Source organism: Amblyomma americanum, chromosome 1, assembly GCF_052857255.1.
Source record: "Amblyomma americanum isolate KBUSLIRL-KWMA chromosome 1, ASM5285725v1, whole genome shotgun sequence".
NCBI classification, from domain to species: Eukaryota; Metazoa; Arthropoda; class Arachnida; order Ixodida; family Ixodidae; genus Amblyomma; species Amblyomma americanum.
This window is the reverse complement of record NC_135497.1, coordinates 107624603-107637910: the sequence shown is the minus strand read 5'-3', so window position 1 is coordinate 107637910 and position 13308 is coordinate 107624603. Positions and strand designations below refer to the sequence as shown.

General features: G+C 41.5%; 1 protein-coding gene across 2 annotated transcripts in view; it reads left to right on the top strand.

Moving 5' to 3' along the window:
* LOC144113416 (transcription factor E2F5-like) overlaps positions 1-13308 on the top strand; it is a 57203-nt gene that overhangs the window by 26313 nt on the left and 17582 nt on the right. The window contains exons 7-8 of one of the 2 annotated variants that reach the window (XM_077646484.1): positions 9689-9781; positions 12167-12205. In XM_077646484.1, the coding sequence (XP_077502610.1) occupies positions 9689-9781; positions 12167-12205 (132 nt within the window). Of the gene's footprint in view, positions 1-9685; positions 9782-12166; positions 12206-13308 lie in introns of both variants that reach the window. The other variant, XM_077646483.1, reaches the window with a different exon arrangement.

The following is a 13308-nucleotide window of genomic DNA, read 5'->3' as shown; positions in this document are numbered from 1 at the left end:
GCTTTTGTTCGCACATAGCCTTTCTCTAAACATAAATACTACTGGATCCTGCTAGATTTTGAGCAAATGTAAATAAATATACATGCATTCTTATAAGCACCATGAGCAGAGTTTTAAAGCGATGTATTACATGTCTGTTAAGATAAGCTAGCAGCGGCCACCAGTGGCCAAGGTTATCAGCCACTTGAAAAATCTGTTCCAAGCTGGTTTCCGTCGTTGCCGATGTCAGAGCTGAATCTCGATGAAAAGGCAGTATCTTCAGACTTGTTGCTGCTCGGGTCGTCGCTAAAATCAATCACAGACAAAACGAAGTCCTGAGATTTAAGACGTTTAGACCACGCGTTGCGCATGTTGAGGATGCCTGGCAACTTTGACGCTACCGCTTCTCAGAACGCATTAAAAAAATGATGTCTTGCAGGAAAAATAAAAAACTACGTCGAAAACGAAGTTTTATTTGCCTAATTACAAGCCAGATGACTCAGTGTGCCTATAAGCAGTGCGGAAGGCTCCGAAGTCAAGCGGCAAAGTCGTCGTTAACAGGCCATGAGAGCTCTACTACATCTTAGCAGCGTGTTAAAGAAATGACGCGTAGCACGAAAAAAACAAAACTACATCGAAAATGAAACTGGTTCTTTGACTACAAGCCAGACATGCAGCGTGGCAGTAAGCATCATAGAAAGTTCCGAAATCGGTGCATGAAGCCATCATTAGCGGGCTGAAACAATGTTCAATGGGCCTGATATGGAAAGAGTTAAACTGGTTAATCTCCCTAACTTTTCTTCACCAGACGCGTCTCTCATAGCCTGAGTTGCTTGGGGACGTTAAACCCCCATAAACCAAACCTTTTCTTCACCAGACATACTGTAAAGAAAACACGCAAAAGTGATTGAAGAATTTTTTTACACTACTTTCCCTCGAACTCTTCCCATAAGGTGAACATCATGTGCACCACGCATATCCATGCTTGGCTAATGTTATACACACTACAGGGATCTTGCAGCATTGCTGTGCGTGCGTGTGTGCGTGCATGCACGCGCGCCATGAAAAAGCAAAGTAAGCACATGTGCTGCTCGACAATTGGCAGACAAAATGGCCATTGTGTTTTATATGCAGTATAACCAAGACTGTGAGATATTGAATAAGCTCAAGTTGGGCAACCCTTTTAAGTCCCGAGGTAGTAATAATTTATGCATCTATAATACCCATGTCACATGGGCATTATGGCCATTGAGTCAATAGTCTCTCGAGTCAACGGAGCAGCACAGCAGAACTTTATCGAGATTTCGAGAGCCTTCCAGAGTTGCCCAAGGTTGCTAGCGCTACTTCGAGTGGTGCCAGTGCACAGTTTCTTGGTCAATATGTTCACGGTACAAAAGCATGAACAAACATTATTCTCCTAAACTTTAATGTAAGCAGTAAAATATTAGTCTACAGTAATCTAAAATTGTATCGGTCTGGTTTAAAACGTATACTCTCCATCGCAGAAGGCGGGAACGCCAGTGGTATCAGGGTTGCCAGATCACTGCAGAACTGCGACAGAAAATCATACAAAAGGCAGTGCCTTTCAAGACAACTCAAATGGCCTTTAATAACAACTAAAAACATCCTTTTACTCCAAATAAGTGTATTTCAGCATTTAGTTTAGATTTATAAAAATATTTTTATTTGTGCAGTATCGAAAGTAGTGATTGCGGTGCACACAAGCTTGGTGTAAGATACGAGAAAAATTTCAGTGGCCGTTGAGATTTGCCTTGTAGCAGTGACACAGCTCCTTCCTTATGACTGTATACTAATTAGTAGATGTGTCATTAGGAAAAGAAAAAATAAATAATAGAAAAAAACAATATTTTTGCATTGCAAAGTGCGTAAGTTGTCTTAAAGGGGGATGTAGTAGGTCTTGAAATGATCGAAAGATGTGAGAATTTCGATATTGAAAAAATGGCATATTCAGGATCAATACACTCTAAAGTTCCTGCCTAAAAAGTTTCAGCTTCTAAATTCGAGCTCCAAATACTAAAATATCTTATATTTTGCACCTGCGATTCTCGGAAACATCAGTTTCGGAGCAAAATGCGGGGGACTTCACACCCGCCGCTTCCCATGACCGCGTCCCCGATGGCCGCCATCTTGGTTTTGTTTGAAAGCTGGTACCCTTTCCCACTACCTGGTATTACTTACTACTGCGAAATATTTTTGGAACAGCCACATTCGGCTGTTTTTGAGGCCTCTAATACAACGTCCGAATGGCTGGCGCGTGCACTTAAAATTTCCTCAGCTTCGTGTTTTTTGAACCGTTGAATTCAGAACGAACTAAACTGTGGAGCTATGATGTTTTTGTTTGGCTGAGTCAAACATTTCAAGTTTTGTGAACCATAATTCCACCTAACTGTACTTCGTAATTATGGTGCTTGGACAAAAATTAACATTTTTATATGGTGATGTATTTCAATGACAATATAATTAGCATAGCTCCAGATGGCAGGTCTTTGGTTACAGCCCAATTTCAATCAAAACCAAAAAATATAGAAAGTGTCTTAACGACCCATAAGAATTTTACTAATTAGGCTTCAGTTATTTTTCTCTAATATGGGATCTAATTGAGATATACTGAAACTAATAATATGATTGAAAATGGAAAAGCAAGATGTATAGACACCTAATTTCATTACGATATCTTTAATAATAAAAATGTTCATTTCAAACCTGCGTCTCCCCTTAAGTGCCCTCCGTCATTTTTTTTTTGTCTTGATGTGATGATTCTGAAACAAGTGGTGGAAAAGTTGGTAGTTCTAGTTTTTTTCTGCAAAAAAGGTCTTTTGCTGCCAGACAGACATCAACATAGCCAGAAAGAGCTACAGCATTGAATTTTACTGAAAACAAAAATTTGATTTGAAAACTAAAACGAGTTGTTCTCAGTTTCCTTTTTAACACTTAGCGACAAAAGACAGCAAGAAATTTACACTGAGGACAAAGTTTACATGTACTGATAGATACTGCATTGTAATGACTGAGATAGCACTACTTTCACTAAAAACACTGAAATGTAACGGACATGTAACAAGAATAAAAAAATATGTTTAAAGCGAAATTATACCCATGATTGCCAAATAAGCTTTGTGTCAAAATATCAATTAATTTTAAAATGATTTTGATGTATGGCTGAAGAAGCTACTGTGTAGCAACACAACAAGCTGTAACCTAAATACAAACATATGCAGGTCCCTCCAATACAAAAGGAAACACCCAGTTTGCACAAAAAGATGAATTTTTTTCATTATTTCTCTACTAAAGATGAAAGTGATTATTTGGTATTATAGGCCAAGAGGAAAACTAGCTAGAAACAGGAAAATGTGTACTTGCCACACATAATTATAGCGTAGTCATGAATTGAATGTTGAAACTTAGTTCCCTTTCATATTGGAGGAACCTGTGCATGGATTACTCACAGAAGCAGAACTTCTGATACAACCTTGATAACAGAAGCGAGGTGGTGCATGCTTGCAGTTGCATACTTGCATATTTCTTTTTTGTTGGAAAGAAAGAAGACGGAAATGACAGAATGTCGCCTATTTTAATGTGCTGCCACGCATGTAATTTGGCAGCCTTTTTTCTTGACACAAGAGCAGAAGTTTCAGTTACCTTTTCTCTCAAGACCCCGCAAGGGGGCGCCTGCAGCTTGCAGGCGCCGCGACGGTGAGTGGCGACACCGCGGGTTCCCGAGCATCCGCAGGGACATCCCCGCAAGGGGATGATGGTGAACAGTGCATCACCACGGACCCGAGCACCCACGCTTCGCCGTGCGTGGCATCGCCGTGTCCAGGGAAAAGGGGATCCTGGTGGTTGAGCCGGTGCCGAGCGTTTGGACCTTTAAGGCCCCTCGGCGGAAGCAACACACCACTTTGGCCCCAGCTTCACGTAGACGGCACCTCCGGCCTGACCCGACCGGGGGAAATCGGCAGTCTCCTTTTCCTATCCTCCCCTCTGTCTTTCACTTTCCTATATCTTTCTCACAACTCTCCTATCTCCTACTTACTTCTTAGTTTTTTTCACTTTTCATAGGCGGCGAGGGTTAACCTTGTGTGGCCAACCACCCTGAGTTGTGTCGTATTTGGTTATAGTTGAGGTGTACAGCTGGCATGGGCAGGACTTGCGTTCAAGTTCCTGTCCCGTCCCCTTGTTGGATTCCATGGTGGGTGGCTGGCACCATGACTGAAAAACTTTATTTTTTATGGCTCCCCCCTTTCAAAACCCAATCGCTCTCTCAAGAGAGGGCGGAACGAAGCAGCAGACTTTTTTTTCAAAAAAGAAACCGACATTGACATTCACCAAGTTCTATGTTATCCACAGTGAAAGTAATGAAAAACAAGCACGAATAATTTCTCCGTTCTTTGTGTCTAAATGCCTAACAGATACCCTGGGCCCTGGCTACAAGGTGTCTAAAATGGCCAGCGGAGACGTATTGTTAGAACTCCTTGACAACATCCAGAACTCGAAAATCGCAAACATTGCATCCATCGGAGAAATCCCAGTTTCCATAACAGCGCACCGATCCCTAAACTCAGTCCGTGGTGTCATCTCTGAAAATGACTTCATACACCTAACCGAAAAAGAATTGCTGGAAGGCCTGTCTGACCAAAATGTCACAGATGTGTACAGAATCAAAATCCGGAAAGACAACAAAGAAATGGAGGCAAAACACTTGGTTCTAACATTCAATACAAGTACATTACCAGAAACCATCGATGTAGGATACTTAAAAGTAAACGTCAGGCACTATATTCCAAACCCACGAAGATGCTTCAACTGTCAAAGGTTTGGCCACGGCTCACAGAGCTGCCGCGGCCGCAAAACGTGCGCAAAATGTGCTTCCAAGGATCACGTTTCTGAGGAATGTGACGCAGCCCGGCGCTGCGCTAACTGCGAAGGAGAACATGCTGCATACTCCAGGGCCTGTCCGTCCTGGAAGAAGGAAAAAGAGATTATCACGATAAAAACCAAGGAAAACATTTCATTTAGAGAAGCAAGAAGGCGATTTGCCGTTACCAACCAGTTCTCTTTCACAGCAAAATCCAGCTTTGCTGATGTGGTGCGCAGGGGCGGTGCACCACACAGCACCCCGGTGCCTGCCGAGGCCACTTCCATCGAGCCAATGGCAGGGCCACTCACGCCCCAGGCAGGGTCAGCGAAAGCTGCCTTGCCAGTGTCAAAGCAGGGAGCGCCGGTACATGCGTTGGCATCCCGCAGGACTTCCCCCTACCGGGGGAGGACTGAAACCCACAAACCTGCGGCTTCCCCGCGGTCCTCCAGCGCCTCTCGTGAGGCAGTGGATACAACTGCCACTCTGCCTGCTTTGCAGCGGCGGAACAGCTCTCTTGAACGAAAAAAAGACAGGCCCCTAATAACAGGCCCACTACCCAAGTAAATCCCCTTTCATTTCCTCTCAAAAACATAAACATGGCTTTTTTAATCCATTGGAATTGTAGAGGACTTATGCGGAATTACAGCGACATAACACATATTTTAGGGTCAATGTTACCCATAGCTTTATGTCTTCAGGAGACCAATCTTGGTCCACAACATGTACATATCCTGAAACATTATAAAACTTTTAGACGCGATCGAGAGCAGGCAAATCGGCTATCGGGAGGCGTCGCGATAGTCGTTCAAAGCGGCGTCCCTGCTCAAGAAATTAAACTCAAAACAAAACTTGAGGCGGTTGCAGTCAGTATCGTAAGCTACAAAACACTAACAATCTGTTCAGTATACATTCCTCCACATTTTACGTTAACACTCCATGATCTACAGCAACTGATCAGAGAACTTCTGGAGCCATATCTGTTACTTGGGGATTTTAATGCTCACTCCTCCCTGTGGGGAAGCGAACGCTGTGACGCTAGAGGTCAAATAATCGGAAGATTTTATCCTGGCGAATAATGTATGTCTTTTAAATACGAAAAAGGCCACATACTGTTCCCCAACGTCTGGGAAAATGAGCAGTTTAGACCTGTCTTTTTGTTCACCTTCTGTTTTTAGCGATATTAAGTGGGACGTTTTAGACAGCCCGTTTGGGAGTGATCACCTACCAGTTTTTATAAGCCTGTCATGCTCACCTGCAGTCATCCCAACCAAACCACGGCGATGGAAGCTACATTTAGCTGATTGGGCATTGTTTAGAGAAAAGGCCAGATTAGAAGACATTTACTCAGAAACACTTAGCATAGATGAACTCAATGAAATTCTCACAAAGTGTATCATCGATGCTGCACGGCTAGCTATTCCCCTGTCCACAGGCGTGGTGCGCCAGAACCACAAGGTATGGTGGACGCGAGAATGTTGGGAAGCCAAAAAACAACAAAATAAGGCCTGGGGTGTATTTCGTAGGTATCCTACTTACGAAAATCTAATAGTTTTCAAAAAGGCAAAAGCTAAAGCCCGATATATACGGCGGAACACGGAAAAAATGTCTTGGCAAAACTATGTGTCTTCAATAAACAGCTCGGTAACATCAAAAAAACTGTGGGAGCAGGTCAGAAAAGTAAATGGCAGCTATTCCCCATTCACCCCTCCTCTGCTGACGGATCCTGGTATTCAGACAAGTATTAAAGAACAAGCAGACATTTTGGGGCAACATTTTTTTATAGTGTCTAGTTCTTCCCACTGTACACAGTCATTCTTAAAATACAAAAACACAACTGAAAAACAAAGGCTCCCTACGGCAGGCAGCACAAACGAGCCTTACAATAATTTGATTACACTTCAAAAAATACAGAGAGTACTGTCTATAGGTAAACAAACTGCACCAGGCCCCGACGAAATTCATTATGGAATGCTGTCCCATCTATCTGAGCAATCTGTAGAAGTTCTGTTAAAATTTTTAAACAAAATATGGGTAGTAGGGAAAATACCAGCTGCTTGGAAAAAAGCCGTTATTGTTTCATTTCTAAAACCAGGAAAGCCACCAACCTCCCCTAACAGTTGCAGGCCTATAACCCTTACAAGCTGTCTTGCCAAATCTTTTGAGTGTTTTAAATATTAGATTAATGTTTATTCTAGAATCCCGAGAGCTTCTTGATGTCCACCAATGTGGTTTTAAAAAACATGTTCCACAGTCGACCATTTAGTCCGCGTGGAAAACACAATCCGAGAGGCCTTTATACACAGGCAACACTGCCTTTCAGTTTTTTTCGATATGGAGAAGGCATATGACACGACCTGGAGGTTCGGGATTCTTCGCGACCTGGCAGAGCTTGGTATCCGCGGGAGGATGCTGAAATATTTGAGCGACTTTTTATCCAACCGTTCTTTCCAAGTTCGTCTCGGCGCAACCCTCTCAAATAATTTTACTCAGGAAAACGGCGTTCCTCAGGGATGCATATTAAGTACTACATTGTTCATAGTAAAAATGAATTCTGTAACCAGTATAATTCCACAGTCCATTATGTACTCGGTCTACGTTGATGACCTTCAAATTGCATGCACATCTTCTAGCTTGGCAACTTGTGAGAGACAACTACAACTCACAATAAACAAATTAGCACTTTGGGCAGACAGAAATGGATTTAGGTTTTCTCCACAGAAAACTGTTGCGGTTCTTTTCTCGCTGCAGAGAGGACTGCAGATTGATCCCACCCTCCACTTGAACGACACCACACTTCCAGTAAAACAAGAACACAAATTTTTAGGCTTAACTTTTGACAAAAAGCTAACGTTTCTACCACATATAAACACCCTAAAAAAGAAAGCCACCCAATCCCTGAATATACTCAAAGTACTCTCACGGAAGCGTTGGGGATCCGATAGGAGGTGCCTATTGCACATCTATCGCTCTCTAGTACGCTCTTCGTTAGACTATGGATCCATAGTGTATGGGTCTGCGAGGCCATCATACCTTAAAAAGCTAGATCCAGTACAAAACCTCGGGTTGCGCCTTTCAACTGGTGCTTACAGAACATCACCCATAAATAGCCTTCACGTAGAAGCAAATGAACCGACCCTCACCAACAGGAGAACAATGCTTACCTGTGCATACATACTGAAAATAAGGTCGCTACCGAAACATCTTTGTTACACCATAGTTACAAAATGCCCATCCAGAACACTGTTCACCAACAAACCTCAAGCTGTAAAACCATTGCTCCTCCGCTTTGAAGAAATATGCCAAGAAATAAACATACTAGATGCACTTCCTGATGTTGCCCAGAGACCCGATAGGTTGCCACCTTGGTACTTGTTTCCTGGTGTATGCGATTTCGCACTGACACACATTAAAAAAAGACACCCCACTGGAATATATGCAGCAAGAGTTTCTTGGAGTAAGTGAAAAATACAAGAATTGCACAGATTTCTACACAGATGGATCTAAGACAGCACTCTATGTAGGGAGCGCGATAGTGCAAGGGAAATGGGAAAAAGTAGTCAGGCTGCCTCAGTGCGCTTCAATCAGAATGCTACGCCATTGCTCTAGCTGTAGAACAAATATTGAAGAAAAACATACAGAACAGTGTTATCTACAGTGACTCCCGCAGCGTAATTACAGCAATAAACCCCAGAAATGCAACCGAACCCTTAATAGGAAACATAATACATAATGTAATACGAGCTGATTCACAAGGACATACAATAAAGTTTTGCTGGGTTCCCGGTCACGTGGGCATCAGCGGAAATGAGAGGGCTGATGCAAGCGCCGCACTTGCCCTTAATGCAAAAATAAAACCAGTAAACATACCGCATAAGGACTGCATCAAGTTAGTCCAGAATAAATTGAGAGAAAAATGACAGGCTTCTTGGGACAATGAGGTTAACAACAAGCTGCACTTTGTAAAACCTGTCCTGGGTGAATGGAAGACCTGTAGGCACCAGGAACGATTTATTGAAGTAATTTTATGTCGTCTCCGCATTGGACATACACACATTACACATAATTTCTTACTAACGAAACAAGACAAACCTCGTTGTGAAAGATGTGGAGACGAACTAACAATAAACCATATTTTGTTCTCTTGTGCAAAACTCGAAAAACTAAGAAATAAGCACTTTACGAAGTTTTATAATGAATACATTCCTTTACACCTAGCGCTGCTTTTAGGTGAAAATGCCATTGTTGACATATCTTCCGTTTTTAGCTTTTTAAAAGAAGCAGGTGTTCTTCAGAAACTGTAAATTTTGATCCACAGCTTTGCTTTATAATATGATGCATTTCAGCCATTTTCTCATTCCATGAGAAGAGGGCTGAGGTGGTTATTTGAATGGTTGGGAGCCTCAGGATCCTTGCCCAGCCAAGGATGGCTACTGAGGTTATCTGACCTTCTTGAAAGCGTTTATTTTTAGCCATTTATAAAATCTTTCTCTTATTACTACCAGAACGAAATAGCAATTTAAGTCCTCTACACAACCATGTTTCCTCCCACCTACAGAAAAGTGTTCATATACCTTGAGCCTGGCACAGGATAGCCTTAGCTGCTTATGTGCCATTAAACCCAACAGAACACAACTTTTCTCTCAAGGCAGCAATTCTTTCTGGACAAGATACCGTAGGGGACCACCCCATCAGTGTCCTGCCTAATCATTTTCGTGTTCCTTCACTAATTTCACTAACTTTAACCCATGCTTGTTGTTTGTGTATAAAGGTGTCTGACTGTAATATTACGAGATGCATTGCTGATTTTTTTTTATTGTTCCGTTTTAGAAGAAAATGCAGGTGCAGTTTCAGGAAATTCTGAGCCATCTGGAAACACTGATGTGCCGAAGGACTTGGCCTCCGAAGAGCTTCTTGACTTGAAAGGTATAGTCTGTTTCCTTTGAGATTCACTTAGCTACTTGATTCATCTAATGTGATCAGAATAAAATTTGGATGTTAGGGGCTGTGTACAGGACTAAAAATGCAGTTAAAAATTATCACAGATTATGAAAGTCTGCATCAGCCTTCATCTACAGTGTGCACAGCACCACCTGTTAGGCATCCAACTATGTCATTAAAAACTGCAGTTGCTTTGTCTCCAGCAGTGTCTCTGAGGCAGAGGTTGAATAAACGATACCTTGCATTTGAAAAGTAATACCCTTTTGAGACACTGCTCACTTTTACAGCAAAGGCCAAGATGTGTACAATTGCCTTATTTGCTCGCGTAATTTGCGCACTTTTCTTCTTCCTAAAATTAAGACTTCAAAAAGGGGGTGCACAAATTATGCGGAGATTTCGTGAACTAGTCCTAAAAAGCTCCACAAAGGTCATAATGTGAAATGTGTACAGTATATTGCCGCATATATGCTACGCCGATCCCGCAACTCACACCCCTCCCTGCTGGTCAAGAAAAGTTGACTGCACACTACAAGTCTACGCACACCCCTAGTGCAGTCCAAATCCGTGTTATGTAGTTCCCCGCTTGATGGCAATAAATACTGAAAAATCACAAAGCCACCAGTCAGAGCCGAATGGAGATACAAGGAAATAAAATGGCGCCCTCGCATGAGGCCTGGCTGACAGAACAGCCAATAGCTCAGTAGTTTTGCATTGTGGCACGACACGCTCTGAGGTTACCGGCAGTTTGCTCTCGCAGCCGTTCGTACAGGAAAGTGACCACTGGAGCGAGCGAGCTGGGTAAATGGTGTGCAGTTGAATTTACTTTACCGGAACCAATTCACAAACAAATTAGACTTTTTTTTATGCCACTCATTCACCTTTCGCAGCCGCACGCGGCGACGTGTCTGTGCCGATCTTCCCAAGCTTGTTCTGCGTGCATGTTGATATGCTTGCATAGCAGGGAGCACAAAATATGCGAGTAAAATTTTTTTTTATAGATGTGGGTAATAAATATTAGTGCAAAAATTATGTGAGTGTGCAAATCAGTGAGTAAATATGGTATTTATTGCATATTTTTGGGACGTTCATGCTCCCATAAAGTAATTTTTGAGCAAATGTTGCAGTTCTCTTATGATGCTGTTGACTACTTTTGGCCAGAAATTATTTTTTCTGTGTGATGCAATACAAGCTTGTGCAAAACATTTGTTCTTTGTTACTTTTTAAACGTTCAGAATGTAAAATTTTCTTGCTTTTTTTTTTTTTCCTGTATCAGATTTCTTCAACTTTACCAGCACGGTCAAATAATGTATGTTCTCACATTTTGAGCAGTTTGCTGACCTTACACAAGCAGTGTTGTGAGCACTCAGCTGCTTTAATTACCTCTACAAAAAAATTACATTTTTATCTCCATGACTATTTATGTGAAATAATAAATGTACTGTTAAAATGTGAAAATGGTTTCACCGGAAAAAAAAAGTAAGCTGGTAAATGCACTGATTTTAGTGTGTGGAATCCCCATGTTTCTTTTTTAACCGTTGTGCCCCCTCATTGCGAAAAATGTTTCACTTACAATTTGTAACCAGGAATGACATGGAAGGACCTGACACAAGCTTAAAGGAGTGTAGACACCTAATTTTGGTGGCATGTTTTCTTCTCTATAATGATGCGGAAGACTGCACTACGCATGAATCACCATGTGATATTCGCGTACGACCGCTAAATAATTTGTAATCGAATATTTTCTGTCGTGCTATTTCAGTTTCGGTTCCAACAGCCGAACAATGGCTGTGACGTCAAAGAGTACTTCTGTGTCACGTGAGGCATAAAAAACGTCCATATAATCGCTGCTTCATCTACTTAATTTACTGTAGTGCTGAAGCCAGCCTTCCTCAAGAGCTGAAATGACAATGAATGAGGAAGCAGCGATTATATTGCAGTTTTTTCATGTCTCACGTGACCTGTAAATACACGTTGACGTCACAATCCTCATTCAGCTGTTGAAACTGAGACCGAAACAGCACGAGAAAGAAATGCGATTATAAATTATTTAGCAGCCCTAGAAGAATACCAGGTGGTAATCCATTTATAATAATGCCTTGCGAACATTACAAACAAAAAACACGCACCCAAAATTTAAGGTGTGTATACGTCTTTAAGGTGTCCAGAAAGTTGAGCTGAATGCTTTTAATTGTTGGTATGGAAGAGTTTTGTTGTGACAAAAGCAAGCATCCAAATGTACTGCACATTACTAATTATCCTGGGCTCTATGATATTTTATAGACTGATGTAAATTTAGTATGTTGTCAGCTACCTTTCTCGTAGTGGTTGCTAATTTGCTATACTGTATTCTTTTTCTTTTTTTTTTTTCAGAAATGAATCTGGGTGACTCAGATGAACTTTATGAAAATAGTAAGTTGCTAGAGCTGTTAGTCACACTTTTCCAAATAGCGCACTGCTTGCACTCATTTACATTTCTTTAGTTCTTGAATATTATGCAGCAGCTGTGTTCATGTTGCCACACTGTTGGCCATTTACTAGTGCCGCCATGCGCTTGGACTAGGTTCATTGGCGCCCACCCGTCTTCCTCCCACTCACGCGTCGGTTGGATGAGCTGTGCCTGCCCTACCTGTGCTTTTGTGCCTACTAAAGGTCTTCTTTAAACTCTCTACCGGTTCTCGGTGACAGTATGCCACCTCCCATTTTCTTATCAGATGGGTGAGCACTGCTTTGCCCGGCATTTGTCTTTTGCACTTAAACTTGGCGCCCACTGTTGTGAAATGTATGCAGCATTGAAAAGTGCAGGCTACAGTATACAGTATAGGAAGTTTAAAAATTGAGTATCTATAACTCCGCTAGTCTATAGTTTGCATGGCTGTTGCACGGGGCCTTTCCGTTATCATTTGCTTAAGGGGGGGGCCTGGTCTTGAAAACGAAATTTTATTAATGTAGTAATAATTATGAAATCTTCAGGGAACATTATTTTTGCGTGCTGATTCTAAATATGTAATTTAATTTCATGTAAAACAATTTTTTTAGCACTTGTGTAATTTTTATGCAATTATTTTGCGAAGAGCTTGGAAGCAAATTTGCTGTAGGAAAATCGCTGAAATGTATGCCATTGCATTGTCTTGATACCAAGCAATGCAATAATGGTAAAATTATCATCCTGGCTATCATAGAACTTGAGTTATAGGGTATTGAAGCTGCCACTTCAGAAACGAAGAGTACACACTTTTGTTTGCATTTCTGAAGCGACAACTTTAAAACCCTATAACTTAAGTTCTATGATAGGCAGGAAGACAATTTTACCCTTATTGCATTTCTTGGTATCAAGAGAATCCAATGGCAAGTTTTCAAGTTTTCTGCAGCAAATTTTTTTCAAAGCTCTTCACAAGATACATGCATAAAAATTACATAAGTGCTCAAGGAATTGTTTTACATGAAATTGAATGACATATTTAGAATCGGCACACAAAAATACATGTTCTCTGAAGGTTTTTTAACTGTGACTT